The sequence below is a fragment of the Salvelinus alpinus genome, chromosome 22 (genome assembly GCF_045679555.1).
Source record: "Salvelinus alpinus chromosome 22, SLU_Salpinus.1, whole genome shotgun sequence".
In the NCBI taxonomy this organism is placed as follows: Eukaryota; Metazoa; Chordata; class Actinopteri; order Salmoniformes; family Salmonidae; genus Salvelinus; species Salvelinus alpinus.
The window spans coordinates 2,953,907-2,976,648 of NC_092107.1; the positions used below are offsets into that span (position 1 = coordinate 2,953,907).

Genomic DNA, 22,742 nt, shown 5'->3' on the forward strand with positions numbered 1-22,742 from the left:
ATTTCACACCTTTCAATTAAGTTCTGTTTTTTTACCCTACAACTTCCTTGCCTACAGTAAATGTTCCCAAATTGCTTCAGGTGCCACCCTGTGGTTACTATGATAATTGCTTTCATACACCCATCAGTGAAATTGTTAGATTGACAGGTTATTTCCCTTGCTAAACTGAGCACATGTCCAGTATAGAGATTAAGCAGTCATCTTGAATGGCAGCAGTTTAGTCATAACTGGCAGGAAATATAGTAGGCAACTGTGTGGAGTGTAAGTGAAGCTTACAAAGCCACACTGGCAGGAATTGGAAGATATAATTGAGTAAATAGGCAGACCGGAAAGAACACATTTCACATCGTGGAAATTGTCATTTTCAGCCAAACGCTGATTTTATTTCACTTTTATTAGCCGATTTTAATATGGAAATTAAATCCATCCATATGAGTCAGTCTGACATGAGGTACAGTGAAGAGGTGTTGTGTAGCCTAGAAAAAGTGACACCAGGTAATAACATGTCCGTTACACTCAAAATGGCTTCCAGGAAAATCATGGAAATTGCACTTTAGATTAAGCTTTCCTCCAAGACGTCGCCATTAGGTTTAACAGCTGCCTTCAAACAGGAGGATGCTGGCTGCCATGGCTGAGTTGACTGTCCACTCCAGGGACCACAGGGATGAACAGTCTTTGACTGGCAGTTCTCTCAGCCAATTGTACGGCTTCCAGACTCAGTCCATGAGTCTCTCCACCAATCACAAGGCCTGTGTTCCCAAGCCCAGCCTTCATGGTACAACTTGGTCTCCGCTCTTGGAAGTGACAGTTTGGAATCTGATTGATATTCCTCATAGTGCATGTCTTTACAATTAGGCCTGCTACTCACCCATCCAAAGTCCCCTGCCTTTGAAGGTTTGTTGGACTGGTTTGCTTCCATGTTCTCAGCTATTTCTCTCTCATAGCTGCTGCAGTTGTCTGCCACCTGGACAGTCACAGACTTTGGCAGCTGGTTTTGAATGTCGTCCCAGTCCAAGCTGGGGAAGACGAAGGCGGAAATGGGCACCCATCGCTGCTCGCAGCACCTTAGGTTCCCAAGCATCCACACAGCCTGTGAAAAGAGACATACACAAGATACTTAGTGAAAGAACCATCCAGCGTAGAGCACAGGTTCACACACTAATTCCTCACTATCAGCTCCTATGGGTGCACTCAAAATGGCCACCAGTCCACCCAATATAGCATCATTGACTTGAATAGGGTGTAACATTTCTATAAGTTGGATTATGCCCATCCCCAAGGGTATATCATCATGACATACCCTTGGTGAGCAGGACATTGTGGCAGCCTGCAGCGACAGCACAGTGCATGATGGTGCCCAGGGTCCTGCACGTTGTCACAGATCAGGGACAGTGGCACAGACTGACCACGCTGGTCAAATCAAATCAAATTTTATTAGTCACATACACATGGTTAGCAGATGTTAATGCGAGTGTAGCGAAATGCTTGTGCTTCTAGTTCCGACAATGCAGTAATAACCAACAAGTAATCTAACCTAACAATTCCACAACTACTACCTTACACACACACACAAGTGTAAAGGGATAAAGAATATGTACATAAAGATATATGAATGAGTGGTGGTACAGAACGGCATGGCAGATGCAGTAGATGGTATAGAGTACGGTATATACATATGAGATGAGTACTGTAGGGTATGTAAACATAAAGTGGCATAGTTTAAAGTGGCTAGTGGTACATGTATTACATAAAGATGGCAAGATGCAGTAGATGATATAGAGTACAGTATATACATATGAGATGGGTAATGTAGGGTATGTAAACATTATATTAAGTGGCATTGTTTAAAGTGGCTAGTGGTACATTTTTACATAATTTCCATCAATTCCCATTTTTAAAGTGGCTGGAGTTGAGTCAGTATGTTGGCAGCGGCCGCTAAATGTTAGTGGTGGCTGTTTAACAGTCTGATGGCCTTGAGATAGAAGCTGTTTTTCAGTCTCTCGGTCCCTGCTTTGATGCACCTGTACTGACCTCGCCTTCTGGATGATAGCGGGGTGAACAGGCAGTGGCTTGGGTGGTTGTTGTCCTTGATGATCTTTATGGCCTTCCTGTGACATCGGGTGGTGTAGGTGTCCTGGAGGGCAGGTAGTTTGCCCCCGGTGATGCGTTCTGCAGACCTCACTACCCTCTGGAGAGCCTTACGGTTGTGGGCGGAGCAGTTGCCGTACCAGGCGGTGATACAGCCCGACAGGATGCTCTCGATTGTGCATCTGTAGAAGTTTGTGAGTGCTTTTGGTGACAAGCCGAATTTCTTCAGCCTCCTGAGGTTGAAGAGGCGCTGCTGCGCCTTCTTCACAACGCTGTCTGTGTGGGTGGACCAATTCAGTTTGTCCGTGATGTGTACACCGAGGAACTTAAAACTTTCCACCTTCTCCACTACTGACCCGTCGATGTGGATAGGGGGGTGCTCCCTCTGCTGTTTCCTGAAGTCCACAATCATCTCCTTTGTTTTGTTGACGTTGAGTGTGAGGTTATTTTCCTGACACCACACTCCGAGGGCCCTCACCTCCTCCCTGTAGGCCGTCTCGTCGTTGTTGGTAATCAAGCCTACCACTGTAGTGTCATCCGCAAACTTGATGATTGAGTTGGAGGCGTGCATGGCCACGCAGTCGTGGGTGAACAGGGAGTACAGGAGAGGGCTCAGAACGCACCCTTGTGGGGCCCCAGTGTTGAGGATCAGCGGGGTGGAGATGTTGTTACCTACCCTCACCACCTGGGGGCGGCCCGTCAGGAAGTCCAGGACCCAGTTGCACAGGGCGGGGTCGAGACCCAGGGTCTCGAGCTTGATGACGAGTTTGGAGGGTACTATGGTGTTGAATGCTGAGCTGTAATCGATGAACAGCATTCTCACATGGGTATTCCTCTTGTCCAGATGGGTTAGGGCAGTGTGCAGTGTGGTTGCGATTGCGTCGTCTGTGGACCTATTGGGTCGGTAAGCAAATTGGAGTGGGTCTAGGGTGTCCGGTAGGGTGGAGGTGATATGGTCCTTGACTAGTCTCTCAAAGCACTTCATGATGACGGAAGTGAGTGCTACGGGGCGGTAGTCGTTTAGCTCAGTTACCTTAGCTTTCTTGGGAACAGGAACAATGGTGGCCCTCTTGAAGCATGTGGGAACAGCAGACTGGGATAAGGATTGATTGAATATGTCCGTAAACACACCAGCCAGCTGGTCTGCGCATGCTCTGAGGACGCGGCTGGGAATGCCGTCTGGGCCTGCAGCCTTGCGAGGGTTAACACGTTTAAATGTTTTACTCACCTCGGCTGCAGTGAAGGAGAGCCCGCAGGTTTTGGTAGGGGGCCGTGTCAGTGGCACTGTATTGTCCTCAAAGCGGGCAAAAAAGTTGTTTAGCCTGTCTGGGAGCAAGACATCCTGGTCCGCGACGGGGCTGGTTTTCTTTTTGTAATCCGTGATTGACTGTAGACCCTGCCACATACCTCTTGTGTCTGAGCTGTTGAATTGCGACTCGATTTTGTCTCTGTACTGGGACTTAGCCTGTTTGATTGCCTTGCGGAGAGAATAGCTACACTGTTTGTATTCGGTCATGCTTCCGGTCACCTTGCCCTGGTTAAAAGCAGTGGTTCGCGCTTTCAGTTTCACGCGAATGCTGCCGTCAATCCACGGTTTCTGGTTTGGGAATGTTTTAATCGTTGCTGTGGGTACGACATCGTCAATGCACTTCCTAATGAACTCGCTCACCGAATCAGCATATTCGTCAATATTGTTGTTGGACGCGATGCGGAACATATTCCAATCCGCGTGATCGAAGCAGTCTTGAAGCGTGGATTCAGATTGGTCGGACCAGCGTTGAACAGACCTGAGCGCGGGAGCTTGTTGTTTGAGTTTCTGTTTGTAGGCTGGAATCAACAAAATGGAGTCGTGGTCAGCTTTTCCGAAAGTGGGGCGGGGGAGGGCCTTATATGCTTCGCGGAAATTAGTATAACAATGATCTAGGGTTTTTCCAGCCCTGGTAGCACAATCGATATGCTGATAGAATTTAGGGAGTTTTGTTTTTAGATTAGCCTTGTTAAAATCCCCAGCTACGATGAATGCAGCCTCAGGGTGTGTGGTTTCCAGTTTACAAAGAGTCAGATAAAGTTCGTTCAGGGCCATCGATGTGTCTGCTTGGGGGGGAATATATACGGCTGTGATTATGATTGAAGAGAATTCCCTTGGTAGATAATGCGGTCGACATTTGATTGTGAGGAGTTCTAGATCAGGTGAACAGAATGACTTGAGTTCCTGTGTGTTGTTATGATGATCACACCACTTCTCGTTAATCATAAGGCATACCCCCCCGCCCCTCTTCTTACCGGAAAGATGTTTGTTTCTGTCGGCGCGATGCATGAAGAAACCAGCTGGCTGCACCGACTCCGTTAGCGTCCCTTGAGTTAGCCATGTTTCCGTGAAGCAGAGCACGTTGCAATCCCTGATGTCTCTCTGGAATGCTACCCGTGCTCGGATTTCATCAACCTTATTGTCAAGAGACTGGACATTGGCGAGTAGTATGCTAGGGAGTGGAGCGCGATGTGCCCGTCTCCGAAGCCTGACCACGAGACCGCCTCGTTTGCCCCTTTTTCGGCGTCGCACAGGGTCGCCGGCTGGGATCAGATCCATTGTATTGGGTGGAAGGCAAAACACTGGATCCGTTTCGGGAAAGTCATATTCCTGGTAGGAACGATGATGAGTTGACGTTAATCGTATATTCAGTAGTTCCTCCCGACTGTATGTAATGAAACCTAAGATTACCTGGGGTACCGATGTAAGAAATAACACATAAAAGAACAAAATACTGCATATTTTCCAAGGAACGCGAAGCGAGGCGGCCATCTCTTTTCGGCGCCGGAAGTGAAGTGGTCCTGAGGGAATGTCAGCTGGGATGGGTCTGGCTGAGAAAATATGGCTACAAGGGGAAAGTATTGTCAATATACAGTACTTATTCTCAATATACAGTAGAGTATAGAACAACTTCAAAATCATACACCCTAGCATACCTATCACTCCCTTTGGCGCTACATAGGTCAGACCAGATCTTGATGTCCTCAAACTTGACTTTAACCAGAGTGGCCCTCTTCAGTTTGTCCAAGGGGAGCTCACAAAGTGTGTCCACAGAACTGAAGAACACCATCTGGGGGTTGGCACCAGCAGCCAGTGCATTGCAGATCAGATGTCTCCCCTCCAGCAGGATCTTACCCTGGTGCTCCCGAAACGTCCTGGAGCGAGCCACACTCACCACCCTCCTGGGAGATGGCGAGAGGATAGAAACTGTCAGATACATAGCCTGCTATCTGGACTGAACGTCAACTATCATACAAAGTCTACATGCAAACATACATCACAGACCGTAGTTATTAAACCTCTACTAGCCACTATAATGAAAGCGGATATATTCACTCAATTATCTAACATAGGGTCGATAGGCAACATGCACAGAGACTTACGCCAATCTTTTGTCACCAGGTACGCTCCTTTCGAATTTGAGGCCACCTAGTTGGTCCTTCAGATTGGTTGTATGTTCCCGGCGCTGAGGATGCTTTGCCATTTCTGGCACTCCATGACATGCTGAAAACACGATCAGTGGTCTCAATTTTGAAATGGTCGTTGACAGTGGACTCCCTCATTTTGGACACAACTGTCTGAGACGTATTGTGCCGATTTGATCTGACCTCTGTTTCGATGTTGGAAATGTCGTCTCACTATCAGGATACAACACCTTCACAGGTCTCATTTTCAATACTCGCACGTATCTTTTTGAATCTACGATACAGTCGTTGCCTTTTTTCATAATATGACTTTGTTTTGCTGTAAGAAGATGCCTCTCATGGACGTCACCATCTTCTCGAAGAGGGCGTGGAAACGTTAAACAGTGGCATGACGATTGGTTGGTTTATTCCATAAAAAATGGAGGGTAATCCAAGTAAAACGTGTTTTATGTTGGTAATACTGATTTATGTTGGTAATACTGATCTGTAAAACAATATTATATGCTTAACTTTTAATTTAAATACTCCTCGTTATCTTGAGATAGATTTGATCTGCGATTGAGCGGCAAATCATTTTATCTGTACCGAAAAACGTTGTCTTCCATAGAATCGATACCAGAGCAATCGATTGCAAGGTTCCTCATTCGACGTAGACAAACAGAGCGTGAAAAATAATCGTACAGTAAGTACACAGCAAACTCACCTGGGATATCATGGCTTTGAGGCGAGCCTTGCATTTCGTTTTCAAAGTGGGTGACAGAAGCAAAACGGCCACCTTTTACCGAGATGTGCTAGGCATGAAGGTACAATTCCAGCTCTTTCGTAGAACATCCTCAAACATGTGACCAATAGATTTCACTTGCACAGAATGTACCACCGTTTTATTTTTACCTTTATTTATCTAGGCAAGTCACTTAAGAACAAATTCTTATTTACAATGACGGCCAAACCCGGACAACTCTGTGCCAATTGTGCGCCGCCCTATGGGACTCCCAATCATGACCGGATGTATACACCTTGGAGTCGAACCAGAGACTCTAGTGACGCCTCTTGCACTGGGATGTAGTGCCTTAGACCGCTGCGCCACATTTAATTTGTTTCTTTCGTTTGTTATGATTTGTGCTTCAATGGTGTTCATAGTGCTGTAAACTCATGTGATATTGGGGACAAGATCACTGTTTTGCCAAAATGTCAAAATCATTAATTTGATTTCAGATTTTGCGTCATGAAGAGTTTGAAGAGGGATGCAAGGCCACTTGTAATGGGTAGGCAGGCTGTCAACTTTACTGTTCAACCAACACCTCTTGTGAAAATGTAATGTTTGAATTGCTTGTTGTGTAACAATAGTCACGTCTCTCTCATATGATGCCCTACTTGCTTGTGTGTGTTCAGCCCTTATGATGGAAAATGGAGCAAGACAATGGTCGGCTTTGGTCCAGAGGATGATCACTTTGTGGCTGAGCTGACCTACAATTATGGAGTGGGAGAATATCGCCTTGGCAATGACTTCCTGGTAAGTGAATGGTTATTCATGAACACTCATATATATATATATATATATATATACACTGCTCAAAAAAATGAAGGGAACACTTAAACAACACAATGTAACTCCAAGTCAATCACACTTCTGTGAAATCAAACTGTCCACTTAGGAAGCAACACTGATTGACAATAAATTTCACATGCTGTTGTGCAAATGGTATAGACAAAAGGTGGAAATTATAGGCAATTAGCAAGACACCCCCAATAAAGGAGTGGTTCTGCAGGTGGTGACCACAGACCACTTCTCAGTTCCTATGCTTCCTGGCTGATGTTTTGGTCACTTTTGAATGCTGGCGGTGCTTTCACTCTAGTGGTAGCATGAGACGGAGTCTACAACCCACACAAGTGGCTCAGGTAGTGCAGCTCATCCAGGATGGCACATCAATGCGAGCTGTGGCAAGAAGGTTTGCTGTGTCTGTCAGCGTAGTGTCCAGAGTATGGAGGCGCTACCAGGAGACGTGGAGGAGGCCGTAGGAGGGCAACAACCCAGCAGCAGGACCGCTACCTCCGCCTTTGTGCAAGGAGGATCAGGAGGAGCACTACCAGAGCCCTGCAAAATGACCTCCAGCAGGCCACAAATGTGCATGTGTCAGCATATGGTCTCACAAGGGGTCTGAGGATCTCATCTCGGTACCTAATGGCAGTCAGGCTACCTCTGGCGAGCACATGGAGGGCTGTGCGGCCCCACAAAGAAATGCCACCCCACACCATGACTGACCCACCGCCAAACCGGTCATGCTGGAGGATGTTGCAGGCAGCAGAACGTTCTCCACGGCGTCTCCAGACTCTGTCACGTCTGTCACATGTGCTCAGTGTGAACCTGCTTTCATCTGTGAAGAGCACAGGGCGCCAGTGGCGAATTTGCCAATCTTGGTGTTCTCTGGCAAATGCCAAACGTCCTGCACGGTGTTGGGCTGTAAGCACAACCCCCACCTGTGGACGTCGGGCCCTCATACCACCCTCATGGAGTCTGTTTCTGACCGTTTGAGCAGACACATGCACATTTGTGGCCTGCTGGAGGTCATTTTGCAGGGCTCTGGCAGTGCTCCTCCTTGCACAAAGGCGGAGGTAGCGGTCCTGCTGCTGGGTTGTTGCCCTCCTACAGCCTCCTCCATGTCTCCTGATGTACTGGCCTGTCTCCTGGTAGCGCCTCCATGCTCTGGACACTACGCTGACAGACACAGCAAACCTTCTTGCCACAGCTCGCATTGATGTGCCATCCTGGATGAGCTGCACTACCTGAGCCACTTGTGTGGGTTGTAGACTCCGTCTCATGCTACCACTAGAGTGAAAGCACCGCCAGCATTCGAAAGTGACCAAAACAACAGCCAGGAAGCATAGGAACTGAGAAGTGGTCTGTGGTCACCACCTGCAGAATCACTCCTTTATTGGGGGTGTCTTGCTAATTGCCTATAATTTCCACCTTTTGTCTATACCATTTGCACAACAGCATGTGAAATATATTGTCAATCAGTGTTGCTTCCTAAGTGGACAGTTTGATTTCACAGAAGTGTGATTGACTTGGAGTTACATTGTGTTGTTTAAGTGTTCCCTTAATTTTTTTGAGCAGTGTATATATATGTATTTTTTTTTAACCCAATCCTAACTCAATGTATGCCACCATGTCTTTATTTCAGGGTCTGACTCTGCAGTCTAGCCAGGCTGTCAGCAATGCTAAGCGGCTTGGTTGGCCCCTCACTGAGGTTGGAGAGGCTCTCTATCTGGTTGAGGCCCCTGGAGGTTACCACTTCTACCTGTTGGACAAAGATCAGCCTCACAATGGTGGGTCAACAGTGCTTTGCACAGAAGATCATTGCTGTAGTAGACTCTAAAGTAGAGTAGTAGACTATAGTCTACCATGTTTATTTAAAAGTCCAGGAGGAAATTAATTAACCTGGGTACCAGTCTGTTTGTGCCATCATGCCAGTTCTTGCCACTCTTGTCATGCAATGTTTTGCTTGCATTGAGTAGGCAGGAGCACAAACGTACCTGGAACCAGTCTAGATATCAATACTCCTTACATCCAGGTAACTGCCAAAACAGAACAGCTTCAATGCGCCTTGGCATAGATTCTACAAGTGTCTGGAACTCTATTGGACAGATTCTTTCATGAGAAATTCCATCATTTTGTTGATGGTGGTGGAAAACACTGTCTCAGGTGCCACTATAGAATCTCCCATAACTGTTCAATTGGGTTGAGATCTGGTGACCGAGACACACACTTTAAACCCCCTATGCTCCTTTGAGACCCCTCTTTCAAAGTCCGAGATATCTTATTCTAGCCATGGTAGCCAAAATAATGGGCAACTAGGCATTTTTATACATGACACTAAGCATGATGGGACATAATTGCTTAATTAACTCAGGAACTATCAATCAATCAATCAAGTTTATTTTATATAGCCCTTCGTACATCAGCTAATATCTCGAAGTGCTGTACAGAAACCCAGCCTAAAACCCCAAACAGCAAGCAATGCAGGTGTAGAAGCACGGTGGCTAGGAAAAACTCCCTAGAAAGGCCAAAACTTAGGAAGAAACCTAGAGAGGAACCAGGCTATGAGGGGTGGCCAGTCCTCTTCTGGCTGTGCCGGGTGGAGATTATAACAGAACATGGCCAAAATGTTCATAAATGACAAGCATGGTCAAATAATAATCAGGAATAAATGTCAGTTGGCTTTTCATAGCCGATCATTAAGAGTTGAAAACAGCAGGTCTGGGACAGGTAGGGGTTCCATAACTGCAGGCAGAACAGTTGAAACTGGAACAGCAGCAAGGCCAGGTGGACTGGGGACAGCAAGGAGTCATCATGCCCAGTAGTCCTGACGTATGGTCCTAGGGCTCAGGTCCTCCGAGAGAGAGAAAGAAAGAGAGAAGGAGAGAATTAGAGAGAGCATACTTAAATTCACACAGGACACTGGATAAGACAGGAGAAGTACTCCAGATATAACCAACTGGCCCTAGCCCCCCGACACAAACTACTGCAGCATAAATACTGGAGGCTGAGACAGGAGGGGTCAGGAGACACTGTGAACCCATCCGATGATACCCCCGGACAGGGCCAAACAGGAAGGATATAACCCCACCCACTTTGCCAAAGCACAGCCCCCGCACCACTAGAGGGAAATCTTCAGCCACCAACTTACAATCCTGAGACAAGGCCGAGTATAGCCCACAAAGATCTCCACCACAGCACAAACCAAGGGGGGGCGCCAACTACACCTGTTTGGAAGCACCTGATTTCAATATACTTTGTAACCCTCATTTACTTGTTTCCTTTATTTTTACAGTTACCTGTATATTGTGAACAGTTGAAGACGGAAGTTTACATACATCTTAGCCAAATACATTTAAATGTTTTTTTACAATTCCTGACATTTAATCCTAGTAAAAATGTCCTGTCTTTGGTCAGTTAGGATCACCACTTTTTTTTAAGAATGTGAAATGTCTGAATAATAGTAGAGAGAATTATTTATTTCAGCTTTTATTTCTTTCATCACATTCCCAGTGGGTCAGAAGTCTACATACACTCAATTAGTATTTGGTAGCATTGCCTTTAAATGGTTTAACTTGGGTCAAATGTTTCGGGTAGTCTTCCACAAGCTTCCCACAATACGTTTGGTGAATTTTGACCCATTCCTCCTGACAGAGCTGGTGTAACTGAGTCAGGTTTGTAGGCCTCCTTACTCGCACACGCTTTTTCAGTTCTGCCCACAAATTGTCTATAGCATTGAGGTCAGGGCTTTGTGATGGCCACTCCAAAACCTTGACTTTGTTGTCCTTAAGCCATTTTTCCACAACTTTGGAAGTATGCTTGGGGTCATTGTCCATTTGGAAGACCCATTTGCGACCAAGCTTTAACTTCCTGACTGATGTCTTGAGATGTTGCTTCAATATATGCACATCATTTTCTTGCCTCATGATGCCATCTATTTTGTGAAGTGCACCAATCCCTCCTGCAGCAAAGCACCCCCATGCTTCACGGTTGCGATGGTGTTCTTCGGCTTACAAGCATCCCCCTTTGTCCTCCAAACATAACGATGGTCATTATGGCCAAACAGTTCTATTTTTGTTTCATCAGACCAGAGGACATTTCTCCAAAAAGTACGATCTTTGTCCCCATGTGCAGTTGCAAACCGTAGTCCAGCTTTTTTATGGCGGTTTTGGAGCAGTGGCTTCTTCCTTGCTGAGCGGCCTTTCAGGTTATGTCGATATAGGACTTGTTTTACTGTGGATATACAGTGGGGAGAACAAGTATTTGATACACTGCCGATTTTGCAGGTTTTCCTACTTACAAAGCATGTAGAGGTCTGTAATTTCTTATCATAGGTACACTTCAACTGTGAGAGACGGAATCTAAAACAAAAATCCAGAAAATCACATTGTATGATTTTTAAGTAATTAATTTACATTTTATTGCATGACATAAGTATTTGATACATCAGAAAAGCAGAACTTAATATTTGGTACAGAAACCTTTGTTTGCAATTACAGAGATCATACGTTTCCTGTAGTTCTTGACCAGGTTTGCACACACTGCAGCAGGGATTTTAGCCCACTCCTCCATACAGACCTTCTCCAGATCCTTCACGTTTCGGGGCTGTCGCTGGGCAATACGGACTTTCAGCTCCCTCCAAAGATTTTCTATTGGGTTCAGGTCTGGAGACTGGCTAGGCTACTCCAGGACCTTGAGATGCTTCTTACGGAGCCACTCCTTAGTTGCCCTGGCTGTGTGTTTTGGGTCGTTGTCATGCTGGAAGACCCAGCCACGACCCATCTTCAATGCTCTTACTGAGGGAAGGAGGTTGTTGGCCAAGATCTCGCGATACATGGCCCCATCCATCCTCCCCTCAATACGGTGCAGTTGTCCTGTCCCCTTTGCAGAAAAGCATCCCCAAAGAATGATGTTTCCACCTCCATGCTTCACGGTTGGGATGGTGTTCTTGGGGTTGTACTCATCCTTCTTCCTCCAAACACGGCGAGTGGAGTTTAGACCAAAAAGCTCTATTTTTGTCTCATCAGACCACATGACCTTCTCCCATTCCTCCTCTGGATCATCCAGATGGTCATTGGCAAACTTCAGACGGGCCTGGACATGCGCTGGCTTGAGCAGGGGGACCTTGCGTGCGCTGCAGGATTTTAATCCATGACGGCGTAGTGTGTTACTAATGGTTTTCTTTGAGACTGTGGTCCCAGCTCTCTTCAGGTCATTGACCAGGTCCTGCCGTGTAGTTCTGGGCTGATCCCTCACCTTCCTCATGATCATTGATGCCCCATGAGGTGAGATCTTGCATGGAGCCCCAGACCGAGGGTGATTGACCATTTTCCTTCCATTTTCTAATAATTGCGCCAACAGTTGTTGCCTTCTCACCAAGCTGCTTGCCTATTGTCCTGTAGCCCATCCCAGCTTTGTGCAGGTCTACAATTTTCCCCTGATGTCCTTACACAGCTCTCTGGTCTTGGCCATTGTGGAGAGGTTGGAGTCTGTTTGATTGAGTGTGTGGACAGGTGTCTTTTATACAGGTAACGAGTTCAAACAGGTGCAGTTAGTACAGGTAATGAGTGGAGAACAGGAGGGCTTCTTAAAGAAAAACTAACAGGTCTGTGAGAGCCGGAATTGTTACTGGTTGGTAGGTGATCAAATACTTATGTCATGCAATAACATGCTAATTAATTACTTAAAAATCATACAATGTGATTTTCTGGATTTTTGTTTTAGATTCCGTCTCTCACAGTTGAAGTGTACCTATGATAAAAATTACAGACCTCTACATATTTTGTAAGTAGGAAAACCTGCAAAAATACTTGTTCTCCCCACTGTAGATACTTTTGTACCTGTTTCCTCCAGCATCTTCACAAGGTCCATTGCTGTTGTTCTGGGATTGATTTGCACTTTTCGCACCAAAGTACGTTCATCTCTAGGAGACAACGCGTCTCCTTCCTGAGCGGTATGATGGTCCCATGGTGTTTATACTTGCTTACTATTGTTTGTACAGATGAATGTGGTACCTTCAGACGTTTGGAAATTGCTCCCAAGGATGAACCATACTTGTGGAGGTCTACAATTGTTTTTCTGAGGTCTTGGCTGAATTATTTTGATTTTCCCATGATGTCAAGCAAAGAGGCACTGAGTTTGAAGGTAGGCCTTGAAATACATCCACAGGTACACCTCCAATTGACTGAAATGATGTCAATTAGCCTATCAGAAGCTTCTAGCCATGACATCATTTTCTGGAATTTTCCAAGCTGTTTAAAGGCACAGTCAACTTAGTGTATGTAAACTTCTGACCCACAGGAATTGTGATACAGTGAAATAATCTGCCTGTAAACAATTGTTGGAAAAATTACTTGTGTCATGCACAAAGTAGATGTCCTAACCGATTTGCCAAAACTATAGTTTGTTAACAAGAAATTTGTGGAGTGGTTGAAAAACGAGTTTTAATGACTACAACCTAAGTGTATCTGTTTTTCACTTGTTTAAAGATCCTGTACAGAAGGTATGTCTGGCAGTGTCTGACCTGCAGAAATCAACACACTACTGGTCCTCCCTTCTGGGGATGAAGGTGATGGAGAGAAATGAGGAGAAAAAGACTGTGCTGATGGGATTCGCAGACACTCAGGTGTGAGAGAGAGAGACACTTGGTTCTACACCACAGGAGGTTGGTGGCACCTTAATTGGGGAGGAGGGCTTGTGGTAAAGGCTTGAGTGGAATTAGTGGAATGGTATCAAATACATCCAACAAATGGTTTCCATGTGGTTGATTCCATTTGCTCCATTCCGGCCATTATTATGAGCCATCCTCCCCTCAGCAGCCTCCTGTGTTTTACACTTAGAACACGAGTGTGTGTTTGCATGAATTGATAAGATGGTACTAATGCTAGGTGTGTTTTTCTGTATATTTGCAGTGTAAACTAGAGCTTTACAACATTGGTGGGACAGTAGATCATGGGACAGCTTTCGGGAGGATAGCATTCTCCTGTCCACATAAGCAGGTGAAGTAATAGACCCTTTTCCAGTACACGACACACCGATGTCATGCACATATCCGCGCGACTCTTGATGGCAGTAAGAAAGCCGACGCCATTTGCGCCCATTCAACATCCTAGATTTACGTTTTTATTACTTCTAAACAAAATAACTTTTTTTGGCTCTCATATGCTTACAATGTTTTGATTCTAGCTTGAACAGTTGACAAAGATTTTATTTGTTTGTAATCATTGTAAAATAACTATTGGATGCAGCAGTTGTCAGCTAGAATGTTAACGATCATTGAAATAGGCTGTTGCAAAAGCTAGCCAAAGAGCCAATTTCCGAGTTTAATTATTTTTTAAAGTATAATGCAGTGATTTGCGATGATAACACAAACATATTAAACAGGACATTCATACGAGCCTTATAATTCAAAAGTAGTGTGAAATCACTCATAAGCAACATGTAAACAGTCATTTTTTTTGCTGGCGTTTCTATAAGAACTCCCCCTTGTTCTGCCATCAACTTGCGCGCATCACCCTCATGCAGCAGTGTTTGCAAACACAGAAAGGGGTCTATACAATGCTATAAATTCTTAGTAGTTTTGCCCTACAGACTCTTTACATGTGTAACAGTTTTGCTTCCGTCCCTCTCCTCGCCCCAAACCTGGGCTCGAACCAGGGACCCTCTGCACACATCGACAACATTCACCCTTGAAGCACCGTTACCCATCACTCCACAAATGCCGTGGCCCTTGCAGAGCAAGGGGAACAACTACTTTAAGGTCTCGGAGCGAGTGACGTCACTGATTGAAGCACTATTAGCGCGCACCCTTCTAACTAGCTAGCCATTTCACACCGGTTACACATGCACACAGAAAGCAATATTGAATAATTTTTGTTTAATTATTTTTAGTTGCCAGATCTTGAAGCCCTGATGACAAAAGAAAACTATAAAATCCTTACTCCTTTGGTTAGCCTGGACACCCCTGGGAAGGCTACAGTAGAAGTGGTCATTCTGGCTGATCCAGTGAGTGCATTACCAAATTATTAACATGGGTAAAATGTATTAATTATACATTCTCCACATAATAACGGTGTCATATGTGGTCTAGGATGCCCATGAGATCTGCTTTGTGGGAGATGAGGCATTCAGACAACTCTCCCATATGGACCCCAGTGGAAATGCGTTGCTGGATAAGGTTTGGTATTTAGAAATATTATGAAAATGAAACAATACTTTGCATTATCACCGAGTACATAGTCTTAATCTATTACCCTAATTTATTTTCAGGCTATGGCTGAGGATAAAAGTGATGAGTGGTTTGCCAAGCACAACAAGCAGAAGGCTTCAGCGTAAATGCTTAGAACATAGCTGAGCCATCATGGGTCTACTGGACATCTCCAACTACTGTACCTGGATGTGTTTGTGAACACTTCAATAGAGGTGTAGAGCATAGGCTCTCTAATTGTCTGTATATTTTGCCCCGCATATGGCATTACCTTTCCAGCTGCACTGTCAGTAGATTTTACTCAACCAGAAGCATTATTTAGAGATGTTTGGGAGACTGAAAATGTACCTGTATTTCAGTCATACTGTTGCAGAAGCTTGATGAACATGGACAACTTTTAAATTAATCATGTTTTTGTATGCAAAGAAAACAATCGTACCTGTTCAGCTCAATGAAATGAATAAAACACTATAATTCTGACTTCATCAGAACAGTGAAGTGCAAGACTGCAAGTGTATGGTAGAAAAGTCATTTCAAATTGAAGTCCTTACACAACCAAATTGTAGGTCAAGGTTTGTGAAATGTGCAGACGCTGCAGGTTGAAAAACCAATGCAATGAGAGGGTATATGCATATCATGTGATGTTGAAGCTGTGTTGTGCTCATTGAACTGTTTCAAATGGGGAAATGAAAGTGAACTATATCAAAAGGGATGGCATGAACATTTTCTTCAAGATGGGAGAATTGCCTAACCTTTGCTAACAACTCACTCCTATCATTTTCTAGTGATTCCCTTTCTTTGGCATAAAGAGATGAATGACACTAAATAAGTGTCTGGTCCCTTATTAGACGAACTATTGAGTGATTATGCTGCATAATAGAGAGGGAGACGCATATTAAATAATTTTTGAATAAACTTGTGTGCACTGATTGAAAAGATAAGTGCAGTGTAGCTAGGCCAGAGACATCCAGAATGGGTTCAGTGTGAGGCGTTTCGAACTCCGGGAAACAAATTGGTTGGCCATTTACATATTGACTTTTTGGTTCTGCTCTTCTGTTTACGGTTGTGGACAACAATCCTAGAACATGATGGTGCTTTGCTACTGAAAATGTGAGGATGAGAGCGCTACAGACGGGATAAGAACTTTTGAGACCGTCAGATTTCCAAGAGGTTGAAAAGGGGCTTATATTTGTTCGCTAGCTACCAAATTTGCCAACATTGGTTTCAATTGACGCTTTTGCTAGCTAGTACGTGGCTATTTAGCTAGCCAACGAACGTCGTAGCTAGCTACCAGCTAGTAACTGACCAGTGATATCTGAGTATAGTTAGCTAGCTCGCTACTCGAAACTGTGAGCCAGTTCCAGCTTTCCATCTAGCCCGCTAGCTATATCGGTTCCTTCAAACTGTTATAGCAAATTTGTATGTTTTTTTTGTGACAGCCAATGTTCGGTAGCGACGTTAGCATACCACCGTCTGGCCCTGCGAGCTAACCTAGCTAGTAAAGTGTAGCTATCAGATTGTCCAGACAAGACAACGTTAGCTGGCATATGTTATTTAATAGCTCTTGAATAGTGCCATGATTGCACTTCAATCTTTAGCTAACAAGACATAACGTGACATTAAGCTCGAGGCACCTGCATGACCGGTATCTCCGGACTCCAAAGAGGAGCTGAACTGTCTTAATTTCCCACCGTGTGGCATTGAAATTAAAAGAACCAGCCCCATGACTACACATTGGGTGTGAACGAGGGGTCAACATCAGGACAAATGTCTCTCCTGCTGATCGTCATACTAGCACTTCTCCTGTTCCTGCTCCTATCTGTTCTACTCTTCAGGTAAGAAAACATGCCGTAACATGGGGGAAGAACACTTTCACACAATATTCCTGTCTAACATACCTTCCTTCTATTGCCAAAACAACTATTGCCAAATCATCAAATAATGCAGCTGTCCCCTTTTCAGAAAGTATCTATGCATACCTTACATTTGGAATACCTGATTCTTTCTACCTCTGAAAATCACTATTCATGTGACTTGAGAAATGTAGAGAACGCACTAAATGTTGTAAAGGGAAGGACTTGGGCAATCAGACAACTGAACTGCTGAAGCTTTGCTGCAAGAGTTGGCTAGAACAATGCCCTGTCTTTGTGGACTAACACAAGTGCCAGCCTGTCCTTTGATGGAACTCAATATCTAGGCGGCTTCCAGGTTACGTAACCCTGCACCTTAGAGGCTGCTGCCCCATATACATAGACTTAATCACTGGCCACTTTATTTATTTATTTATTTTATTTCACCTTTATTTAACCAGGTAGGCCAGTTGAGAACAAGTTCTCATTTAAAACTGCGACCTGGCCAAGATAAAGCAACGCAGTGCGACAAAAACAACAACACAGACTTAAACATTTTGATCAACAAACGTACAGTCAATAACACAATATAAAATCTGTATACAGTGTGTGCAAATGAAGTAAGGAGGAAAGGCAATAAATAGGCCAATAGTTGCGAAGTAATTACACTTTAGCAATTTACATTGGTGTGATATGTGCAGATGAGGATGTGCAAGTAGAAATACTGGAACACTAGTCATTTTAATAATGTTTACATATTTTTGCTTTACACATCTCATGTGTATATACTGTATTCTATTCTACTGTATTTTAGTCTATGCCACTCCAACATTGCTCATCCTAATATTTATATATTCCTTAATTCCATTCTTTTACTTTTAGTTTGTGTGTATTGTTGTGAATTGTTAGATATTACTGCACTGTTGGAGCTAGAAACACAATCATTTCGCTACACCCGCAATAACATCTGCTAAATGTGTATGTGACAAATATGATTTGATTTGAAAATGACAGGCAAACAAATGCACACAGCTCTGTTGATGGAGAAGTGAGAGACACAGCTAAGTGTCTGTTCAATGTATAATTTCTTTATGATCGGTGACATTATCAAATCATTTGACATGGTATGTTGTTCTCTCTTGTTATTTTCAGATGGTTAATATGCAGCCTGGCGGTACGGTTCTTCCACAACACACTGAACGCTGAGCTAAAGATCAAATCAGTAGGGCTCTTTTCAGTGCATGGAATAAGTATCCAGTTTCAGCCCCAGCACACTCTGGTAGGCTTTGTTCACATTACATTTACAAAGCGTGTGGCTTATGAAATGAAATTTAGGGATGTGCATCTTTCCGATACATATCTAGCTAGGTACATGTGCTCCGATACCATACAGTAACGATATGTTTTAGTGTGAAACGATTCAGTTTGATTAGGGAACGAATCGATGTGATTTGGTTCGATGCGTTACGATTCGATGTACTAACATTTGTTGCATACACACATTCATTTTCCATTCTAAATAAAAAAATCTGCTGCTGATTTGTGTAGATGGGTGAGAAAAAAATCATATTTAATACATTTTGCATTCAGGCTGTAACACAACAAAATATGGAATAAGTCAAGAGGTAGGAATACTTTCTGAAGGCACTGTATAGCACGATTTTGAATTTCACCTCCATCTCAAAATCAAATGGTTTTGACCGTTTACCGAGTGATTTTCTCTTCACCTCGCTTCGGCCATGCAGTGCACCTCGCAAAAGGGATTGCTGTCCTTTTATGAAGTTATCAACTTTACCCTGTATATCTAAAAATGACCATATACACTGATTTGTTTAAAGCAAATCTACCAAAACTATTGCTTGATGGTGAACCTGAACACTAAAAATTAAATATATTGTAAGCCCAATTCAGCAGGCAGTGGCAGTCAGTGCCGTTTAAGATGAGGGAGGATGATTCTTTTTTTAAAGAGCATGGCCTTATTTCTATTACAGCATATTGGATGACTGTCATTCCATTCACACAGTTCAATGTAACATCAATAGGTTTAGGCTACTACATGATACTATAATCTTTCCCTAAACCCATCATGCGGTTTCTACAACCTAGCCTCTGAATGAAAGTTTACCACGTAGGTGCACATGTTGAGAAAAAATTTAGTAATCAAGGTGACAGACATTGATTGACACATTCAATTCCACCTTGTACACTCTCGGCCTGCATCGAGCTGATCTAAGGTGTAATCATTAGTCCAACAGTTGCAAACTAAAGTTTCTATTGGAACAATTCAAGTATGTTTATCCCCGTTTTGTTCTGTCTGCTTCTGCCGAAGAAACATTTTTCAATGGAATTGGCAGAATGAATACACCGTTGATCACACGAAAACACAGTTCACTTTCATAGCAGCCACACAAACAGCGTGATCACTTTGCTCATTGTATAATTCTTTCTATCTGTAGCGGTCTTTATGCACTACAGAAGAACCAAGAAATGACACCACAGCTGTCATTGGGCTTGCAAAGAAAAAGCCATATCTCAGATTGGCCAATAAAAAGAAAAGATTAAGATGGGCAAAAGAACACAGGCACTGGACAGAGGAACTCTGCCTAGAAGGCCAGCATCCCGGAGTTACCTCTTCACTGTTGACGTTGAGACTGGTGTTTTGCGGGTACTATTTAATGAAGCTGCCAGTGAGAAACAGATGCCTCACAAGTCCTCAAAACTAGAGACAGTACTAATGTACTTGTCCTCTTGCTCAGTTGTGCACCGGGGCCTCCCACTCCCCTTTCTATTCTGGTTCTATTCTGGTTGCGCTGTTCTATGAAGGGAGTAGTACACAGCGTTGTATGAGATCTTCAGTTTCTTGGCAATTTCTCGCATGGAATAGCCTTAATTTCTCAGAACACGAATAGACTGACAAGTTTCAGAAGAAAGTTCTTTGTTTCTGGCCATTTTGAGCCTGTAATCGAACCCACAAATGCTGATGCTCCAGATACTCAACTAGTCTAAAGAAGGCCAGTTTTATTGCTTCTTAAATCAGAACAACAGTTTTCAGCTGTGCTAACAACATTGCAAAAAGTTTTTTTATTGATCAATTAGCCTTTTTAAAATGATAAGCTAACACAACGTGCCATTGGAACACAGGAGTGATGGTTGCTGATAATGGGCCTCTGTACCCCTATGTAGATATTCCATAAAAAATCTGCCATTTCCAGCTACAATGGTCATTTACAACATTAACAATGTCTACACTGTATTTCTGATCAATTTGATGTTATTTTAAAGGACAAAAAATTGCTTTTCTTTAAAAAAGCAAGGGCATTTCTAAGTGACCCCAAACTTTTGAACGGTAATGTATGTTTTCTGACTGCTGCAAGATGAATTGCCTCTGAGGACATTAACATTTTCTGAATCCTCTGGAAGTTGTCATAATTACTGTGTAAGTCTATGGAAGGGTATGAGAACCATGAGTCTCATAGGTTTTGTATTTAAGTCAATGTACCCAGAGGAGGACAGAAACTAGCTCTGGCTAAACCATGATGCTACCCTACAGAGTGCTGTTGAGGATACTGTAGATGTTCTTTGCAAAATAGTTTTAATCAATTATTTGGTGACATTAATATATTTTGTATAGTTTTATCTACAAAGGATATCTTGAATGTTTCACTTTCTATTTTTATGAAATTCACTGTGGATGATGGGCCTCCCCTTCATCCCGAGGAGCCGCCACTTGTCAGCAGGTATAGCCAGATGAGAGTTGACTCCTGTATCTTACTATTATTCAGGTAAAACACTTTAACAGTGCATAGACTACAATAGGTTGTCACTCAACTAATAAAGTCTATCATTTTAGCATTTGAATGCTGAAGGTGTCACGCACATGCGTAAGATCAGGAGTTTGTGTTTATGCAGGACATCTCGCCCTCGCCTAACGTCAACCAATCATGTCAATGCGGAGCTAAACGGAGGCCTCCGCGTTGTTCTAAATTTTGAGAGGCGAATGGCGATGTGGTACGGAGCTAAATTTGGCCTCTGCATGCATCTGGAGTCGTCGAAATTGCGTTACACCATCCATACCGCGCTTCCAACCACATGTTCGGATTAAGCGTAAATTGGCTTTAACACAGACAGCTTTTCACACTCGTTTGCGGCAGAATTTAGTAAAAAAGTCGCTAAATGCTATCAAAAACATAGAAACTGTGGAAAAACTCCCCAAAGGCAGCCTGAAAAGTAGCTGAATTTGTCGCTAGCCTGTACCAATAAAAGTCGCTGGATGGGTCTTTGAACTCGCTAAATATAGCGATAAAGTCACTAAATTGGCAACATTGCGCCTACCTCCGTTGGTCAGTACGTGAAGCTGGGCACAGTTCGCACTTTGACAAGGTTACTGATATTGCCTGGGGTTGTTCGGCAGGCAAAATGACTTGCAGATCAATGACTCAACACAGTTACATGCAGTTCGACACTTAAGGAGAGGAAGCATCAGTTGTCACAAAATATGAGAGGTATTTTCCGAAGGTGGAAAAAAATGTTGCTAATATGAGCAAAACATTTTTGTGATCCGGCGATTTGTAACGTTTGAATGCTACATTTGGATCCACGTACTAATTTGGGGTCCACGTACTAATTTGGGATCCACGTACTAATTTGGGATCCACGTACTAATTTGGGGTCCACGTACTAATTTGGGATCCACGTACTAATTTGGGGTCCACGTACTAATTTGGGGTCCACGTACTAATTTGGGGTCCACGTACTAATTTGGGATCCACGTACTAATTTGGGGTCCACGTACTAATGCACTTGCTTCTTAAACATTTGAATCTGGGACCGATGCGAATCGGTACATCCCTAGAAATCCTGTTTCTATGTCTTCATTGGGAAGGGTATTTATTTGTGTATTGTTACACATTGTAGAATATAAACAACCTTTTTCAACTCGTGTAAGACTACAATTCCGTTGTAAACCAGGTGCATTTCTCCTTGTTTTTATTGCAGGAAATAGACAGGATATGGATTTCAAGCAAACTTTTAAACCAGAACCTGCCGTGAGTGTTTTAAAGACATGTTTATACAATCTTATACCCGCATATCTTAATTGCATATCTCAGCCTTCTTGGCCTTTGAGGGAAAGGGCCTGTGAATAATTTAACAATACAAGGTTGTGAACTCTTCTTTTTTTCTCAGGAGGTGCCTGGCGTTGTGTGTGGGCGAGACCAGAGTGAGAGTGGACTTGCAGCAGCCTCTAAGACCTCGGGCGCCTAAGAGCCGTGATGGAGGAGATTCAGGGAAGGTTCCCCTTAGCCCTGCAGCCCTGCGGTTCCTTTCCCAGGTAGGGACCAACACGCAACTGTTTATATATGAATTTTATTCATTAAATGATTTATGAAAAACAGTGCTCTCAGCTGCTGTCTTTCCACTCTCAGCTGCTGTCTTTCCATATTGACTCCATCAATGTGATGGTGCTAAACCTAGCCCTGTCAGAGTCTTTATGGTACATGACCACCTCAAGTATCGACTTACTGCTCGACCACCAGGGCAAAAGGTATTATACCTCCACACACTAACTTCATCTAAACAGATCAGTCTTTTTAGTTTAGCCTGACTATTT

At 43.7% G+C, this 22,742-nt stretch overlaps 2 protein-coding genes and 1 pseudogene across 9 annotated transcripts in view; 2 read left to right on the forward strand and 1 right to left on the reverse strand.

Annotated features, from left to right (window-relative positions):
* Positions 1-351: 351 nt before the first annotated feature.
* On the reverse strand, positions 352-5,843 carry LOC139548781 (rRNA methyltransferase 3A, mitochondrial-like; annotated as a pseudogene).
* A 243-nt stretch (positions 5,844-6,086) lies between these two features.
* Positions 6,087-15,791, forward strand: LOC139548779 (glyoxalase domain-containing protein 4-like). Of its 2 annotated transcripts, none has more exons than XM_071358618.1 (9): positions 6,087-6,223; positions 6,757-6,806; positions 6,934-7,054; positions 8,724-8,868; positions 13,567-13,703; positions 13,990-14,076; positions 14,969-15,082; positions 15,168-15,254; positions 15,347-15,791. In XM_071358618.1, the coding sequence occupies exons 3-9, from the start codon at positions 6,962-6,964 to the stop codon at positions 15,410-15,412; spliced, it is 729 nt and encodes a 242-aa protein (XP_071214719.1). In that variant the 5' UTR covers positions 6,087-6,223; positions 6,757-6,806; positions 6,934-6,961; the 3' UTR covers positions 15,413-15,791. The 2 variants fall into 2 exon arrangements, with proteins under 2 accessions (XP_071214719.1, XP_071214718.1); XM_071358617.1 differs by having other exon boundaries at positions 6,205-6,344.
* Positions 15,792-16,263: 472 nt separating this feature from the next.
* Positions 16,264-22,742, forward strand: part of LOC139548774 (bridge-like lipid transfer protein family member 2) — a 42,107-nt gene continuing 35,628 nt past the window's right edge. For all 7 annotated transcript variants that reach the window (XM_071358602.1, XM_071358604.1, XM_071358605.1 and 4 more), the window contains exons 1-5: positions 16,264-17,119; positions 18,287-18,413; positions 22,130-22,179; positions 22,319-22,463; positions 22,558-22,676. In XM_071358602.1, the coding sequence (XP_071214703.1) occupies positions 17,052-17,119; positions 18,287-18,413; positions 22,130-22,179; positions 22,319-22,463; positions 22,558-22,676 (509 nt within the window). In that variant the 5' untranslated portion in view covers positions 16,264-17,051. The remainder of the gene's footprint in view (positions 17,120-18,286; positions 18,414-22,129; positions 22,180-22,318; positions 22,464-22,557; positions 22,677-22,742) is intronic.

Excerpts from the sequence above, each read along its gene's own strand:
- LOC139548779 (XM_071358617.1), top strand. The coding sequence starts at position 6,255 with ATGGCTTTGAGGCGAGCCTTGCATTTCGTTTTCAAAGTGGGTGACAGA. Across the intron at positions 14,077-14,968 it reads TCTCCTGTCCACATAAGCAG|TTGCCAGATCTTGAAGCCCT; the intron begins GTGAAGTAATAG and ends AATTATTTTTAG. Across the intron at positions 15,255-15,346 it reads GAAATGCGTTGCTGGATAAG|GCTATGGCTGAGGATAAAAG; the intron begins GTTTGGTATTTA and ends ATTTATTTTCAG.